General features: G+C 35.1%; 1 protein-coding gene and 1 non-coding gene across 2 annotated transcripts in view; one reads left to right on the top strand and one right to left on the bottom strand.

The window, feature by feature from the left end:
* Positions 1-1,419: 1,419 nt before the first annotated feature.
* LOC108904461 overlaps positions 1,420-19,255 on the bottom strand; it is a 21,246-nt gene continuing 3,410 nt past the window's right edge. Inside the window, exons 3-8 of the mRNA XM_018707035.1 lie at positions 18,499-18,596; positions 18,274-18,446; positions 2,880-3,042; positions 2,693-2,821; positions 2,550-2,634; positions 1,420-1,601 (exon numbers count right to left, since the gene is read on the bottom strand). Coding sequence (XP_018562551.1) covers positions 1,420-1,601; positions 2,550-2,634; positions 2,693-2,821; positions 2,880-3,042; positions 18,274-18,446; positions 18,499-18,596 — 830 coding nt within the window. The remainder of the gene's footprint in view (positions 1,602-2,549; positions 2,635-2,692; positions 2,822-2,879; positions 3,043-18,273; positions 18,447-18,498; positions 18,597-19,255) is intronic.
* Trnag-gcc lies at positions 4,877-4,947 on the top strand. Its single transcript has one exon. It is a non-coding gene; the product is annotated as a tRNA-Gly (tRNA).

The raw sequence follows: 19,255 nt of genomic DNA on the forward strand, positions 1-19,255 counted from the left end.
GTCGTCTACATCCATATCTTACAATTTAGGCACAAAAAACTGGAATTTCATGTCGCGATTCCAAGAACCATAACTGTTATTGTCCGATTAGCCGCATTTTTGAAGAAGAATGATCTGATGATGCCCAAAATCCGCACGGAACAGAGACATGTGGATGCATTTGTTTCTCAACAATCTCGTGGTTTTTTTAACCCCAAATCCAACAATTTTGTCGATTAGCGAAGCCATCAAGATGAAAATGAACCCCATCGCTTAAGATGATTTCGTTCGAAAAATCGGCATTCATTTGTTCCATAATCCATTCAACGAACTCTCTTCACTCAGCGTGGTCAGTAGGCTCCAATTCTTGAGTTAATTGAACTTTGTAAGCTTGAAAATGCAAATCTTTCATGAAAATACGGTGTAGAGCTTCACGAAATGTCCACTTCTTGACCACCGCGTCGAATTGATGTTCCTGGACTCTCAGCAACACTCTCACCAACTGCTTCGATGTTTTGTGTTGAACTTGTTGCAGGACGGCCAGAATGTTTAAGATCACTAATTGATCCAGTCTCCCTGAATTTTTCAATTAACCTCTTCACGATTGATGTTAAATCACTATTCCAAAGAAATTTTGTTCGAAGATAGCGACCTGTAGCTACCAAACCTTCATTATTTTCAAAATATTGCTAAATAATGAAAACGCGTTGTTCTTTCGTGCAGCGCTCCATTTTTAATAACCCTGAAGTGTCAGTTGCCACGCCGTCTTTTTTTTTTCGTTGGCAACACTACCGCACAAATTGTGCAAAGTTCAAATATTTTGCAAGAATTTTGGTACATCCGATATATCTCGATAATGTTGGCAAAGAGAATTATCAGAAGAGAATTTTAGGATTTTTTTCCCTAAAAATCGAAATCCAGCTGTAAGAGGGAAATTGAGGAAAAAAACAAGTCAAGGAAAAACGATTTATTCTATAATTAATTTACGATACAATGGACTAGAAATTGATTACACACGTTACTAGCAATCACCAGTGTCATGACTGTATAAAAATATTAAGTTATCAATACCCTTAGAACTACAAGTATGGACGGAGTAGATACGGTGTCGTCCGGTACTTACCGAGCACCCTGGACCTGATAAGTACACTTAAAAGTTACGTTAAAAATTTAGGTCTACCTTTAAAAAGCCCCGAAACTAACCTGCGCCAAATTAAAATAGTAATACTTTCCTGAAAACACACTTTTCGGATAAATAACTTGGTGCTATTTTAAAAATTTAATTCTCATCAATTAAAAGTATCTAAAAAACTTAGTAAGCTAGGAAATATACAAGTGTTTAAACTTTCTGTACGCACCTCTTAAAAATTAAAAGAACCAATTTATTAGATACTGAAAAACCGAGCCTTTCTGCGTCAAAGTACATTTTATAAAAGTTTATTACTCTTTTAGTTCATAATACTCAAAGGTCATGTCTTCGTAGATGCCGTCCTCGGTGATGGCCTCTGCCTCGGCCAGATTTAAGCCTAGGGCGTTCGGATTTATGTCCGTGATGAAAAAGTCGCTGCCCAGGCCGCACTCGTTCACGATTTCCTGTTTGGAGACCGGCGGAGAAAGGAAATCTACGAAAATGTTAAAGTTATGAATAACCATAGATTTCTCACAAACAAAAATATATTTTTTGATCCTGTTTTCTTCTTATTAAATGTGTTTTCTTTAATATTGACAAATTAAAGCAGAAGGCAATTCCTAAGGTGCACAAAGCTGTTTTTAAAATAAGGCCAAACCGCTAAGCGCGTGACGTCACGTAGAGTAGTTATAAAATGCCTTGCTCGATTCTTTAACGATTTAAAAACCACTTAGCGCGCTCTATGATAGCCTGTTATACTGTTTATTGATTTTTTGACAAGAAATTGAAGCAGCAGATCTGTTAGGTATCTTATTTGGAACAGTAAGGTGATAATATTAAAAAAGTTTGTGCAAAACTCTTTTTTTTATTCCAAAGAAAATAGCTTGATAGATCTTTATCTAACACCTACGGATATTATGACCTCAACGTACCTAATGTTTCTATTGGGTTTGCAAAACAAAAGAAAACTGTTAATAAAATGGAGCTAATCGTCATCGTTGACTGAACTATACAGGGTGTCCTAATATTCTGCATACGTGATGTGAAAATACAAGAGAAAAAAATTTGAAGAGTCCTCCATTTATGATAAAATAAGAACTGAAGCTATAAGGTCTTCTGTAAATATTTATTTGTTTGGTGCAGGAATATTAAAATCTGTTTTAGCAGGATTATTTGGAGAAAAATTAACTATTTTTCGCAAACTTGGGCGCCATCTAGTATCTAAACTTCGGACAGAGGTACGTTTAGCTAAATCGCCTTATTTTCATCCAAAGAACGTGGTAGTTTCATGCATACGAAATATTAAGACACTATGTATTATTTGTGTATCTGAAACCTTATTTTGACTTTGCGTCAGATCTTTTAATAAATACTTTCAATCAACGTTAAACATTCTCATCAAACAAATGATTTTTTACTTATAGTGACATAGTGACCTTACCTTCTAAGCCATTAGGAGCCTCCCCTAGATTTATGTACTCGACTTCGATATTGTTGTTCCTTCTAGGCAGCGCTTCTACCTCATTCTGAAAAAAAAAACGAGAAAATCTGAGCACAATAGCACCAACTAAATACTTTACTAACCTTATGGTGGCCGTCAATTTCGCCCAAAATGCTCTCGGTGGCCGCCTGAAGCTCCTTATCGAATGCCTCTTGCTCGCGTGACTTCGCATCCTTATGAGCGCCTTGGATGAACTGATTCATTCGTTGTTTCTAAAAGTTTACGTGAGTTACAAAGAAATATAAATCTCAGACTTTTCTAAACACTTACGATCTGCCAAGATTTCTTGTCATCCCTCTGGGCGATAGTCCAAAGGTGACCGGCCCCCTGAACGGCTTTGCCCCCTTTTCGGAAATGGGGGTTGATGGACAAGTTGTGCCTGACTGAGTTCTTCCACCTGTCGTCGTTTTGTTTGTAAAACGGGAAATGGTCGCTGTGAAAGCAAATAAAAAATTAGGATAATGTGTTTTTTTGCTCTAATAGGTCAGGCATAATATTCTTTTAATTTTCATGGTCAGACCTAGGAAGAAAATCTTAGTAAAACTATCTACGTAATCTACGTATTAAATAACATCTCAACACTGCTCCAAGTATGATGCGATTAAAACAGAAGTCATTTGCAGTAATATCCGAATATACACCGGGTCGACTTTAACGTCGGTTCTTTTGATGTCGAGGTTTTTAATTTCAATTTTATTCCTACTATACACATCTGGCGAGGCACTGTGCGTGTAACTCTAATGCCGCAACGGCGCCGCATCTTCTCCGGATATACAGGGCCGGAAAGTCCCCATGGTTCATCGGCCGTTACGTGAGAATGATAAAGTAAGTCATAGAAATCCGTGCGATAGAGAAAGATGGCTATAATGAAGACGTCTAATGTCACCGCCCATTTCGCCTTTCCACAAATAAGAAGTGGATCTTATTGTAAATATAATTTTCAATATGTCTTATGTTCTCATTCTCATAAACTGTTCCTAACGAACAGTTTTAGAGTTATTTTCGATTTACTTCAGAAAACAAAATTGCAAGAGATCTTTTTTCTTAGAAATTTAATTGGTATAGTTGTTACGATGTCAATTGGAACCTGTAAATCTTAAAGCACAGGACCGTATGCACTTCTCCTGAAATTCCTTCCTATGCTTTGACCATGATGTGTCTCGTAATTTACACTCGCGCTGGTCATCAAAGCAAACCTGTACTGGTCCACTAGATCGTAAATAATTTCTTTGTATGGTACACGGGTTCACTTACCGTGTATTATTATTAGTTGATATTATTTATTAGTTGATATTATTTGTTCATATCGTAACCAGTAATAGGTAATAGTAGTTATTAAAATAAATGTTATATGTAATTAACTAGTAATTTAGTGAGGCTCTCTGGAGACTCTTTGAAGCGGAGGACAACGAAATAACACGAGAAAATCCCAAAATACTGGAACCGGTTTTTGTCGAAAGCATCTAAACAAATTCAGAGTTTAAAAACAAAGATTTACATGTACAAAGTCAACGTATTATATTAAATATATATGAATGTTTGAAAATTGAAAATAGTGAACAATGTGATAAAAAAGTTAGGAAACGGATTAACGAATTAACTAAGATATCAAAAACGACAATTTATCGCGTAATTAAAAAAGGATTAATCACGGTACAAAGAGGAAACGGAAAAATAGAAAATTAAAGAAAATTGCCGATTTTACCAGATGTAATGCGACGCACAATTTATAATATGTATAAAGAAAATAAAGTTCCTACTTTAAACATGATTCGAGATAAATCAAGCGATTATCCAGATTATAATTATAAATCTTTAGATATTTTACGACATGCTTTATTACAATGCGATTTTATGACTTTAAACATAAAAAACTTGACAATCGTATGGTAATTATATGGTAATATAGCTCGGAATATAGTATATCTAGACGAGACAGGGCAAAATTTTTCTGGACGTCTATGGATTCCGTAGAATTTATGAGTTAAATGTTTTTATGCATTCCAATTGAGATCGTAACAACTATAATACCAAAACACCTAATCGAATTTACAGAATACTCATTGGTATATTGCTAACGAAATTCATGTTTTTTACTAAAAATATATAGTTTTGGTTGTTTCTAAAGATGTGTTAAAATCTCCTTATAGAAACTAAACGTAAATTAACAACCCTAATTCAACTTTAGATCGTTCGCAAACGTCTTAAATACAAAAATTAGGTAACTTGGGCTATGTCTATCGTGTCAAAGACTTCTTTTGTCATCAGCATCGGTGGTTCAGTGGTAGAATGCTCGCCTGCCACGCGGGCGGCCCGGGTTCGATTCCCGGCCGATGCATGTTTTTTTTAATTTTTTTCTCAAAGATTTTTAATCTAATGATATCCATTCGAATATTTTTTCTATATAGATACTCAATCATTCTCCCACTGCAACCGTCGCGGTACACCTGAAATCACCGATCCGCGACCGTACACACGACGTGATAATAGCCGGGCAATTACCGTAATAGTTTTGTCTTTCCCCGTATTCAAATTTCACGGCCGGTCGTACGCGGGGTGATTCGTTTATTGGGGTTGCGGTGGATTAATTTGTTTATTCGCGGTGGATACACCTTGCAAGTCGTCATTATACCATCGTCGCTGCATAATAAAATACAGGATATTATCCTTGTTCCACTAAAGGATTTTTTCCATTCTTGGAGGTGAAAATCGAAATATTTAGAATTATTCAATTTTCGAGGCTGAAAACGTAATAGGTTTGAAATTTCTAAAACGAAAGAGATGCACTAACCAAATTTGGACAGAACATAGCTAAAACAATGCGAAACATCTCCTTACTCTTAAAAATGTTGTCACCGCCATCCTTGGTGGTGAAAATTGGAAATATTTGGAATTATCCAATTATCGTGGCTGAAAACATACATAGGCAGGCCCGGTCTGGCCAGGTCGGGAAGTCGGCAAAACCCAACTTATTTTGGAAGATAGGCCCCCAAACGACTAACGAGGCGCCAAAAGTATAAGAAAATTTTTTGTAAATCCTTGAGATATAGCCACCGTAAATTGAAAAGAAAAAAGAAGAATGTAAAAATGAAAATTGAATCTTTTGTAGAAATGGGATTTTCCCAGGTCAAAAAAATAACATAAATTTTATTATTTTGCCCTATACCCCTATAAACAGTGTACCTACAGGAAAGAGAGAAATAAATATATATTCCAAACCGTAAGCCCTTTAAACTAATAACTCCTTTATCTATAAGCCGCGGGCCTGGAGGAAAAACGAGAGAATTCGAAATTTAATATAGCTTTCTTTAAGCCAAAAAAAGATTCCGTGTGTACTGCCTACAAGAATACAGATCCTGAGAAGAGAACAGAAAAAATGATGATTATAATAATAATAATCTAAAGAAAATCGCGGTTCGAAATCTGAAAGACATTGATAAAGAATTGTCGAAAAATGATAAATCTCTAATAACAGCATGCTTTGATTTGCAGAAGGTGTTAGTAACGGCCAAGTCAGAAGACAGCGATTTTTATTATAAAAGTAAAATCGCAACATACAAATTTACAATTTGTGATTTAGACCGTAATCAAGGCTATTGCTATGATGGCATGAGCAAATATCGAAGAGAGGACCGGATGAAATTGGAAGTTGTTTATGGATTTTTTTAAAAAGTATTAAAGAAAATGGCATACGAAAGGTTATTCTTTATTCCAACAATTGCGGTGGTCAAAATCGTAATCGTTTTGTTTTTGCGATGTTTGCTTATGCATCAATGACTTTGGATTTGGAAATAACACACCGTTTTCTTGAAATTGGCCACACACAGAATGAAAATGACAGCATGCATGCTGTGATTAAAGTTGCAAAAAAACGTCACTCTGTTATATACACTATTGATCAGTGGATTAGTCTAATAAAACTGGCCAAAGTTACTGCCCCACAGTACAAAGTAAAAGAAATGTCTCAAGAAGATTTTGTAACTTTTAAACCAATGGTAAAGAAACAAAACTGGAAAAAAGATATTACTGGAGAGGCTGTAAAAATCAGCAAAATCAGAGAAATCCACTGAGGTCCAAAGTCTCCCAATAAAGTATTTTTTGTGTATAATTTTGGAGAAAATCATAAAGAACTGGACTTACAAACAAAAAACACACGCAAACGCGAAGAATATCAATTTCCAAAATTGTATCAAGGTTTGCTGCCAATTAATCGTAAAAAATTAAGCGGTATTTGGGGTCTGTGTAAGGCTAATTTGATACCATCGATGTATCAAGGATTTTACAACACCCTTCGGCCTGCTAGTAAGACTGACCACCAGGAAGAAAGGAATATTGACCAAGAAGATGACTCTGACTCTGAATCGTAATAAATTTTCCTTTTATGTCATTATTGATTATTAACAAATATTTTTTTATCTAATAATAGAAAATTTAAAAAATATTAATTTTTCTGTACCTTATTAGTGTAGCAAGTTGTTTCTCAATAAAAAATTTTGTCGACGAAAACTGTAGTAACTCATTCAAAATCCATTTTTTTCTTATCCTAAACTATTTTATTTAGATCATCAATAATTAATTAAGATCTAAACAACAGTTGCTTTGTTAAAGAAGAACGATTTAGCTCTTGTATAACCAAATTTAAGATACGACAGTTTTCCTTGGGAGAGTCGATATGCATCCTAATAACAGACAAAACCAAATAGGCCCAGATTTCGATTTTTCCCGACAACCCCTGAAAGAACCAGATCGGGCCTGTACATAGGTATTGCATTTTCGAAGCCGAGAGAGATGCACTAACCAAATTTGGACAGGATATACAATGCGAAACATCGCCATACTGTTAAAAATGTTGTCAGCGCCGTCCTTGGTGGTGAAAATTCGAAATATTTGGAATTATTCAATTATTGTGACTAAAAACGTACCTAGGTATTGAATTTTCAAATCCGAGAGAGATGCACTAACCAAATTTGAAGAGGACATAGTCAAGACCATTCTTGGTGGTGAAACGTGATACAATATTTTTTATTAAATCTAGCAGGAGTCGCAATTACATTTACAAGTATATCATTTTCGATTAATAAAGTTAAATAATATGTCAAAGATAAGATCTAAAATAATAAAAGCTTGAAATTTATTAGAGATATTAAGAAAGACCTTTCATTTGAGATCGTAGTAGGGTCAGTTGGGGTAATCGTGAACATGGGCAATTGTAAACAAGCTTCATAACTTTTGAATTTGGCTGGTAGCAACGACGTACAACGGCATTCGTGACATGTGGATTTATGTTTTGTTATAGTACAGCAATAACGATTTCATTGTGTTGGTTTTCTGCTTGTGGCAGTTATTTTTCGGCGATACGACTCAAAAGTTTGTTAAGCAGAATTTGCTTTTGCTTTTTAAATGTGCATAAATCAGATTTTGATAAAGATAAGGCAATTTATTTATATAGTAGCGTTCATTATTGAATGAACAATGTGAAATCACGTTACTTTTTTAGGTTAGGCTTCACAAATTCATAGTAGATGTACGTTTACAATTGCCCCCTTAAAAATTTGAAACGGGGTAATTGTAAAAGCATTTAAGGGGTAATTGTAAACGCGTTTCTATATACTCTCAGAAACATAATGGTGCGAGATTATCAGAAGAAACGACCGAACATTGAAAGATACAGCGAATTGGATCTTATTAATGCTGTTAATGATGTACAGAATATCAATAAAATTTACAGGGAGACTTACAATATTCATATTGCCGTTATATATCAAAGGATTAAACGAAGAAAAAATACCATGAAGCCTATGAGTTTGCAGGACGCCGTCTTGCAATCCCAATAGATGTAGAAACGACCTTGCGAATTGCCTTATAGCTCGAGCTATAGAATAGGCTAGAATAGGAAAATCATTTAGAATTTATAGAACGATAAATGGTTAGTTTACATTTGCGCAATATTTCTATATTTTTTTTTTCATGGGTAATTGTAAACACCCTTTTTTTCGGCAACGGTTAACAATGTTACGTTACACGTTTAAGGCATTCTAGAAGGTGTTCCAAAGAATATCCAGTATTAAGATTATCTTCACAACTGTTAAACTTCATATTTTAGACTTTATCAAAGTTGATTTTATTAGAATCGTTTACAGTTACCCCAACTGACCCTAGTAGTAAAACAATAATCAATTCTTCAAATTAATAATTGTAATATTTTTAAAAATTATATGGTGAACACGTTTATTATTTATATAATATGCTTTTCTGCACAAGTAAAAAAAATTCTTATTACGGCCCTGATCAGCGCTTCTCCATCCAAGCACACCAAAAACGGAAAAATGAGATCAGTTCCAACAACGGAGTGAAACTGCTAATTAGTATGTATACAGTATGTCCGCGGATTGAGTTTACAAGAGGGCAAATGGACCAAAAAGTGAAATATAGGAAAAAAAGGCATTCTTGATAAATAACAAACTTACTCAAAATAACATTTTTGTATTCTTGACTCATCCTGTACAACAAAGTTGAATTTCATAATGGTGATTCATATTTTCATTCATAACAAGAAAAAACTTTTATCAAGAATGCCTTTTTTTCGTATATTTCACTTTTTGGTCCATTTGTCCTCTTGTAAACTCAATCCGTGGACATTCTGTATATATCACCGATGACAGCAAGACATTTAAACTACTATATGACGTCACAAGTTTATATCAAATGACTGAACACTTCACATATCAACTGAATGCTCTGCTGGCAAATTTATATATTGTCAGAAGGTATGTGAATGTGGCAAGTTGTGAATACGAGTACGTAGTGACGTCACTATCGAACGAGACTGACGAAATCAAGGCATTTATTGACATGGAAATGTAACAGCTTTTTACCGTTTTTCTAATAATTACCGGATTTCCATTTCAAGATATACCTTTTTTAAGCAGAAAAGTTTGGTCAAATGATTTTTCCAGCCCATAAAAAGTTTTGACAGTGTAAACATGTCCTAATGATCGCCTGTGGTGCCCTCTAGAACATACAACGAAATCGTCAATAAATTCGAATTTCTCATCCCAAAAAAACCCGCGGATACGAAGTAGTCCAAAGATATTAAAGAAAATGTTATATTTTTTCAACTTCAACGCCCTGCATCTCGAAAACTAAGCGTTTATGAGCAACATTGTATATGATTTTTCACCATTGATTTTCGTCGTAGAAGCTAGCGGTAAAGTTTGACCTATTCGTCGGACACCCTGTATATTACTATTTGAGTGATTTTTTTTGCAATTTGCGCCAACAGCAATTTTAAGGTCCCGGCGCCTATGAAAACAGTTCCACAAAAGGACACGTGGTAATATTCAGTACTGGCTGGTCCACGGTACTTCGGAACGGACTATACGACCGCAGCTGCCAACCGACGACAATTACACCATCGCACATTAAAATAATGATGGGAACCGACGTATCAGCGGCAGTGGCAGGGGCATTGGAGCGCGTCGAACGTTTAGACACGCTAATTGTCAAAAACGGGATCACATCCGGGGAGGGGTGGGCGAAGAAACCGCCCCCGCGCGGTCCGACAGGTGAACGCAGGGGTCGAGGAGTTTTCGCCGAGGCCCCTCTACGTGTGTCCTGCAAGTCTTGGGGACGGGCAGTGCCTGGTACGGGATATCGACGGTCTCGGGGAACGTTCACGGCTCCGGTTTGATCTCTGCGAATTTGCTGGTTAATTCGCCGCAGGAATAAATTTTTGTGTTGGGTAAACATCGGGTCGGGGCTCGGGGCTGACGTCAGGGGTCGGAGTAAATCCCATTTTGCTTACTTTAAAAATACGTCTGAAAAGTATTTGTCTGTTTTTATGCGATTGATTTCTTGTTAAACTATATTTGGAGAAAAACCGTCCAAATATGTGCTTTTAAATGTTCTTATTATACAGAGTGTCCCGCATAAGAACCGACACAGGACAGGTGCATGTAGGGGTGTCCAAAATATTGCAATTTAACCAAATTTACCTTTACCAATTAATTCAGTGGCATAAAAGTTATACTTTAAATAAGGAAACGAAATCATTGTTTCTCCGCCACTGGTTTTTGAATTTGGACTGTGTGCATACAGAACTAGGAAAAATATTCGAAAAAAATTTATACCACATTTGGATAAATTTGATGAAGCGGTTTTCCAGATATTTAAGAAAATTGTTTTATTTTTGATAATTTCAACGCCCTGTATCTCATGAACGGTGGCTTTCTGCGCCTATGTTCATAGAGCAAAGTGTTGTTAATTTTTGTTGTTTAGTAGTTTCCCGAAATTTGTCTATTAAAATCTGGACCACCCTGTATACAAAGTTGCACTCCTGGGGAGTTATTAGCCCCCAAAGTGGGGCCTTAAATTTCGAAGAAATTAATATCTCTGCAACACTTTAACGCAGAAGAACCAAATTTGGTACATAATTTAGGTTTATTACTGGTCTTCTTTGACTATGATTTAAAGTTAATTGAAGCACTTCAAGGTGTTAATTGGCGATGACTCACAACTAAAATTGTACCGAACTTTTTTTTCATTGACCGAATTGAAAAATAAAATGTATTAATTCACAGCAGAATTTAATTTTAAATTTTTTTTACTCTTACTAAATTTTAGAAAACTTCATGGTTTTCAAGAAAAACCGTATTAACTGACACATGATTTTAACAGTGTAGGCTTTATCTTTCAAATTTGACATTTGGCCAAATTAATTTTACTTCACTTCTCTCCTACCTCTCTCTCCTACAAAAAGAAAACAAGTACTTAGGTAGTTTTTAAATAAGGGAATATTGTATTAAGTAAAAATCACAAATAAATAATAAAAATAATAATTGATAATTTTTCAACATCAGAGGCAATAGTTGAAATAAAATAATTTTATTACTAACTGACATGTTTGAAAGAAAAATTCATTGTCTACTACTGACTTTTCGATTATTTTCTAATAAACACTGTTAAAATCTTGTTTCAGTTAATACGGTTTTTTAAAATTTAACAAGAGTAAACAAATTTTTAAAATTAAATTCTGCTGTGAATTAATATTATTATTTTTCAATTCGGTCAATGAAAAAAAAGTTCGGTACAATTTTAGGGGTGAGTCATCCCCAATGAACATCTTATAGTGCTGCAATTAACTTTAAATCATGGTCAAAGAAGACCAGTAATAAACCTAAATCATGTACCAAATTTGGTTCTATTTGGTTCTTCTACGGTAAAGTGTTGCAGAGATATTAATTTTTTTCGAAAAAGGCCCCACTTTGGGGGCTAATAACTCCTCAGGGGTGCAACTTTGTATATAGGTAAGTGTGGTTAAATTACAATGTTTTGGACACCCCTACATGCACCTGCCCTGTGTCGGTTATTATGCGGGACATCCTGTATTATTATTGCTCGAACATTTATAGCTAATTATGTTCATCTAGTAACGTTCACCAATCAAAGTTAGAGAACATTGTTCCGGAAGACTATTTCGTTGTGTTATTTATTATGAGGCGTACATATTAACAACAATATGACAACTATACAGGGCGTCTCACAACGAACTCCATTGATGGATATCTGGGAAACCGCTAGAAGGATTTTTCTGAAATTGTGGTGGTGTGATACGGTCCGTGGGGCCTAAAAAGTTAAAATAGTCAATACCAACTTTCTTATTTTAAATGGAACCCCCTGTATATTATTGCATTTTTGGAAAGAGCATTTATTTTTGAGTTGAAAACATATAGCACACTCCATACCGTTTCCGAGATATTTTGATTTTTAGGCAAAAATTGACAGATACAGACTGTTAGCAAAATTTAGTTTCCCGGAAACACAGGTTTATTTTTTTTGTTCGAGTTGGAAATTTTGTAGAGGAAGATCTAATTTATCGGATTTGACATAAAAAAGTTCCAGTTTTTATACAAGATGGCAAAAAATGACAGAATATGAAGTTCAGAAAATGTGGAAAACTCGGAATTTTTAAATGGAAATCCCTAATTTTTAACGTATTCGCATTCTGTACTAAAATTGAGTGTGACTTTATTAAAGTTTCCCTATACCTAAAGGACCCCGAACAAAATGAATGGAAATTGGGTCCCGCTAGATTTGGCTGAAATTGTAATATGTTATAGTTATCGACATTCTGATGAAAAGTTGTCACGGGTCCAAAGTGATCCTATGGATAGTTTCAGAGATATAAAGGGGGGAAGTGTGTGATTTTGGCAGTTGTCACCTGAAAATCAAGTCAAGGTCATTTCATTTGACTTAATCTCAATTCAAGCCCTGCAGGTGACCTTATAGGGCTAAGCTATCCCCGAATTCAGGTTCAGCGACCTCAAAAGCATACTTACTTACAAGTTGACATTCGTGAAAGGCTTTTTCTTTACTTTGACTTTGAAATGATATTGACTTGACCGAAATGTGACCTTGTAGGGCTAAACTATCCCCAAATTCAGTCCCCCCCCCCAAAAAAAAACTTATATACGCACTGGTTGAAATTCAGTACAAGCCTTTTCTTTAGTTTTATCATGAAATGACCTTGAATTGACTTGAAGGTGACCTTTAGGGTTACGCTATCTCCAGATTCAGATACTGCGAGACCAAAAACCAATACAATCACTGGTCAAAATTCAATACAAGTCTTTTCTTCAGTTTGACCTTGAAACGACCTTTACCTGATCTCCAGGTGACCTTAAATAGCTAAGCTATCCAATAATTCAGGTTCAGCGATCCCAAAAGCATTGTACCTACTGGTCAAAATTCATTACATGCTTCAGTATTTGAATGCATCAACTTGAAACTTCGTGAAGCCTACTCAGTCCTACAGCCAAAATCACACACTTCCCCCCTTTATATCTCTGAAACTATCCATAGGATCACTTTGGGCCCGTGACAACTTTTCATCAGAATGTCGAGAACTATAACATATTACAATTTCAGCCAAATCTAGCGGGACTCAATTTCCATTAATTTTGTGCGGGGTCATTTACGAATAAACATTTCCTTTTTCCTAAAATGGCGTTTCCATTTGTTTCGCACATTTTAGGTTGGCCGTGACAAGTAAGTAACAATCAACATGACAACTGTCACAGGTTTTTAATTGTCAAATATATTTTATTAAATATTCACAATGTCTTCCTTCAACTTCTAAACACTTTTCACCCTTCGGATTAGAAGGCTAAAATAAATAAAAGCGTAATGACAGTGTAATTATTAAAGCTGCGCAATGTGACCACTCCCTTGTGCAATGCATAACTCAATCCTCTGTCGAAGCTCTCGTACCCAGTTGTAGTTCTCCATATTGTTTTTCACCTCATCCAACGCTGTACGAATCTTCTCAATGAGTTGGTCTCTGCAGTTAGGCTTTCGCATTGCATTGGTAAGTGTCTTCACATGTCCCCACATGAAAAAGTACAAGGGGTTGAGATCCGGAGACCGCGATGGCCAAGTGACCACCACGACCTATCCATGCATTTGGGCAATGAGGAAATTAATGACACCCTTTCCATAATGGAACGGAGCACCAGCATGTAAAAAGAACATCGTCCTTCTGATTTGAAGAGAAATGTCCCGTATTAGTAGATCGTTTTCCAAAAAAGCTCGGTACATTTCGCTGTTCAAATCTACGTCGAAGAAATGTGGTCCGATTACTTCATTATTAATTAATCCAGACCAAACGTTTACGAAGAATATTCTCTGAAAATGAGTTTCTCGAATAGCATGAGGGTTTTCCCACACATGATTGTTGTGGAAATTGATGAACTGAATCTTGTAAATATAGCTTCGTCACAGAAAACGGTTCTTGAAAGAGTATCCAGATGATTGCTCCGCCATTCACAAAGACGAATTCTTTGGGGAGGATCTGTGGGGAAAAGCTCTTGTATCGGTTAGTAATGATAGGGATGAATTCGTTTTCTCGCCCGAATTTGTCCAGTAAGCACAGAAATTCCTCTCGTAATCTCGTACTAATACCAGGATCATTTTTAACAAGCTCAAGCACTTCTGCAGCTTGTTTTTTCGCATAACTTCTCTTTCACAAGTCGGTTTAGGGAACGCACCTGTTAATCGGAGGTTCTATTGAACGTTTGCTTGTCTGGAAGACAGCGGTTCGGATATCGTCGTTGATATTCCCTGAGGCGGTGGTACTACCGTTGCAATATCGCGTATTCCTCGTTTCAATAAATTAAAGACATTTTAACACATATGACGCAAGAAATAAAAACCATTAATTCTTAAATTAGACTGACCAACACGTATTCCAGATTTAAATCCGTCATAAAAGATGCATACTCTAAAAAAACAGTCAGAGATAGTCTGATACTTACAAAGATTGGATGGTAAAAACTGGAATGGGAATAAAAAAAAGCAACGACCCTTTAAAACTTATTTTTGACAAGAAGAAATGATAAAAAAGGGAGCACACTGTTTTACGAAGGTAAACCAAGAAGGATGACATTCTGTTTTGTTTATGTTAGACCCTCCCGAAAGTGGGGAACTGTGATCCGCATCAGATCGGATTCCCTGGGAAAATTCTTACGATTCCATAAATCGCGGCGCTTCCACAGGTCCGCGACTTCGGCGGCTGGCACCGAAGACCACGTCATCCGGGGATCAAGTGGCATCTTTCGATGGCGACCCCACCGCCTAATTTATGTATGTCACTGTAATGTGCCCGCCTATGCACGCAGATGCGACGCAAAATCAAAGGCACGTTCCATTCCACATTTCCCGTAATGGGGACGTAATATAGCTTCTATAAATCTCTTTGAATTAGACGCAAAAGCTTAACGATTCTAAGGAATTATGAATCGTGATTCATTGTGGCCTCATTTTATATTTCCCTCTTACAACCGAATTTATTTTCTGTCAAAATTGTCAACATTCAGGGCGTGCCACATATTCCTACTGCGTTAAAATCAGAGCGATATAAGTACCAGTTGTATTGTTCCAATAGCATATCTCCATTACTTAAAAAACCATAAATTTGAAATTGGGGGCATCTGATATACTTAAACTTCTTTAAATTGGGCCCAATGTAAAATTTTTTTCATTTCCGGTTTAACTGGAAACGACCGTAACTTTTTTATTTTAAATGACACCCTGTATATTTTCCTTAAAATTTAAATTCTATAAAAAAAAATATTTTTCGTGAAGTATCACACAGTATTTAGACTTCAAAATAGAAGTGATTTTAAATGTTTCCAAAATTGGGATTATAGAAAATTATGAAAAGCATATTGTGCATTATTTTGGATTTAAATTTCAAAGTTGCAAAGATACACTTTCCAAAACTTGTATTTTCAAGATTTCTGTAATGATTTATAAAAATTTGGTTCGATAATGTACTCATCGATCATCCAATGAGGATTATCTACAGGCCAATAATGGCAATTGGGTCGATTAGCAGTTCCATTATTATGAAAACGTCTTTCATCTGACCATAATATTGAGTTAATAAAGCCATCTTCGATAGTCATGCAAGAAACGCTAGTTTTCTGTCATTGATGCAGGTAAACTTTGAAAAGTTTGAATTAGCCAGATTTTAGGATTCGTTGAATAGAAGAACGAGAGATATCGATCGCATTCTGCTTCTTCGAAGCAGCTTATTAATACAAATTCAACACTTCGTGACTGTCAAAGTGAACAATCAAATTTATTCAAATAATTTCGAAGCCTGCTTTAGTTTTCGTAAATCGCTTTGATTTATACAGGGTGTATCTAAATAACACCGAAAAATGTATGGGCGAATCTCTGATGAAAATTAATAGGGGTCTATTTTCTGAAAAAAAACTCCCTTGAAAAGTAAGTTACGCGCCTGCAAAAATTAAAAAAAAAATTGTTTTTCTTTTTATCTTCCATGTATATCAAGTTAAAGAAACCAAATTTGGTGAACATTATCTGTCAAAAAAACTACACTTTTTGAAATTTTTTCAACCCTGAAGCATTTTTGTAAGGGGTTGAAATAATCAACCCCTATGACATTTTTCTTACAATTTTTATTCGATATTTTATTTTTCTTTTAAAAAATATGTCTAAAAAGTCCCAATCACTTACTAACTTTTTGATCTCTTCAAGTTTTTTCGAAAAGTTAAGAATTTATGAGAAAAAAATAAATGTATTGCAATGCATTTTTAAAAAGATGAGCTGTTTAACGCGAGTGTATTTTGCCAAAAGATCTAGTGGCCTGTTCTTCGCAATGGAATCCATAGAAACAAATGTTAATGTCATTTATTGTTACCGTTTCTTACTCTTTCACAAATTTTATGATTTTGTGTAGAAAATATTAGTTGATAGTTTTTTCAAAAAATTTTATTCTAAAGACCACTATTAATTTTCATCAGAGAATAGCCCCTTACATTTTTTCGGTATTATTTAGATACACCCTGTACAATCCCAATTTTGGAAACATTAAAAATGCAATTTCACATCTGTTTTGAAGTCTAAATATAAAGTGTAATACTTCACGGAAAAATGAATTTTTTGTAGAATTCAAATTTTGAGTAAAAAACACAGGGTCATTTAATCGTTTCCGGTTAAATCGGAAGTGAAAAAAAATATATTAGGCTCAATTTAGAGAAGTATAGGTGCATATACATCAGATGCCCCAAATGTCAAATTATTTTAAATAATGGAGATATGTCATTGGAACAATACAACTGAGACACCTGGTATATTTAAATTTGATTTTCATGTTAACATTCCAATTTCCAAACTTCATAAAGCTGTAAGTTTAAGAAAAATTAAAATATTGTGAAAAATAAGAAAACACCTGTTTGTACTGATTGATCAAAAAAATTATTAATTTTTTATTTCCTCGTCAAGAAAGTTTTCAATGTGGGTCTAGAAACCATGCCCTAGAACAGTAGGAGTTCCACACTTCGTTATCAAAATATGACCACTTAAATTTTTACGGTCATTTTAAGCAAATTCTAACAAAATTTAAAAAATAGTGGAGTTCGAAATTATCTTAACCAAACTAATCTATTCAAAATTAATTATTTTTTATTAAAATTATTGTCAAAATAAAATTTCCTTGTATAATTTTAACAAAATTATACACATTTTTTTATTAAAAAAATCGTAAACCATAAAATCTACTAAAGCTATCAAAAGTTTATCTAATCGCCATCATTTGTCGCTTGTCTCATCCATTGCATAATATCAGAACTAATAAGTTCAAAACCGGTATATGTCTGATGGCACTTCTGACGAATGATCCTAGCGAATGATATTGCCTTTATAACTCAATGATGGTAGGAACATTTGTCCGCAGAATAGTTTTTAACAGTTAAAAATTTGTTTACATTTTATCTACTTTTTTAACTACAATTTAATTCGGTCAGAGGGTGGGTCGCTTGATATTTTTAGCAGTTATTTCAATTGATAATATGATTTTACATACATACTAACATTTTACTAAAATAAAATAAGAGATCTCTTTGAAAGCCATACAGCGGTTATATAAAGGTGAATTAAAACGCTTTCCGTCGCTGTTCCTTTTGATGTCGCTGTTCTTCCGCAATATTTACCACCACTAGATGGCGTTTTCGAGAGCAATCGAGATTCGCAAAAGGTGCACAAACGAAGTTGTCAATTTCAGACAGTCAGCTTTTGTAAAATTAGTACTTAAGCAAACAATCAATATTGATTAATTTGTCAAATGAAAATTAGTACTTACGATATCCACTGGTAGATCCCCGAAACAGTCAGCTCTCCCTTTTCACTGAGAGCGTACTCTATCAGTTCTGTGTAGGTGAAAGGGGGCTTTTTGGGTCCAGAATATCGGTAGGATTGACCGACGCCTCGACCGTCTTCTTTCAACGGGGTGGTTTTGTCGATTATATTTGGCACCTTCAAGATAAACTGTTAATTTTGCACGAAAAAAAGCATGGTCTTAGTTTACCTTTATCTGTACGAAGTGAGATTGGAATGGGGGTTTCACAGGAGCAACATCTATTGTTCGGGAATTTTGAAAGTTGTGATAGTCCGAATTTAGGGCATCTAGAAAGGATTTTTATATTTATTTCATGTACTCAGAACTAAACCCCAGGTCCAAAATAAACGGCGAATCAAAAATAAGTCAAACTACAAGTTACTTCTTAATCTGGTAGAAAATCATTTTGTGTATTCTCTGCATGGAACATGTAATGTGCAGTTAATTGCGCATAGTATTCCTATAACATGTCAAATCAAATCCCACCAGGTGTTAGTTTCTAACTGAGCTGTTATAGTCTGTCTGTAAATGAAAGAGAGTAATAAAAACCCGAGATAAGAACCGGCCATGGGCGTGATAATATTTCGTTTCAGGTAATTATCGGGTAACACTAATGCTAACAGGTAATGGGTGTACATTAGTATATTTTACTAGATACATCATAGGGCAGGAGCCAGTGTATTGTGACAGATCAATCCAGTCTTAAAGCTGAATATTCGAAGAAGTGCTAGTGCAGTAGAGTAAAATTCGACTTGTGTTTAGTGACTATTGTGCCAGTGGATATAATATTGTTTGGGTAAAATGTCGAGCTTATCAGATTACGTACCTGCTAAACGCGTGAAAAGATGTGCGCTGTCTCAGAATGAGAAGATTATTATATTAAATGTATTTAATGCATTGAAACACCAAAATCCTACCAACAGTGTTGACGACATCGTGGAAAAGT

Source organism: Anoplophora glabripennis, unplaced genomic scaffold (genome assembly GCF_000390285.2).
Source record: "Anoplophora glabripennis isolate ALB-LARVAE unplaced genomic scaffold, Agla_2.0 scaffold84, whole genome shotgun sequence".
Classification (NCBI taxonomy): Eukaryota; Metazoa; Arthropoda; class Insecta; order Coleoptera; family Cerambycidae; genus Anoplophora; species Anoplophora glabripennis.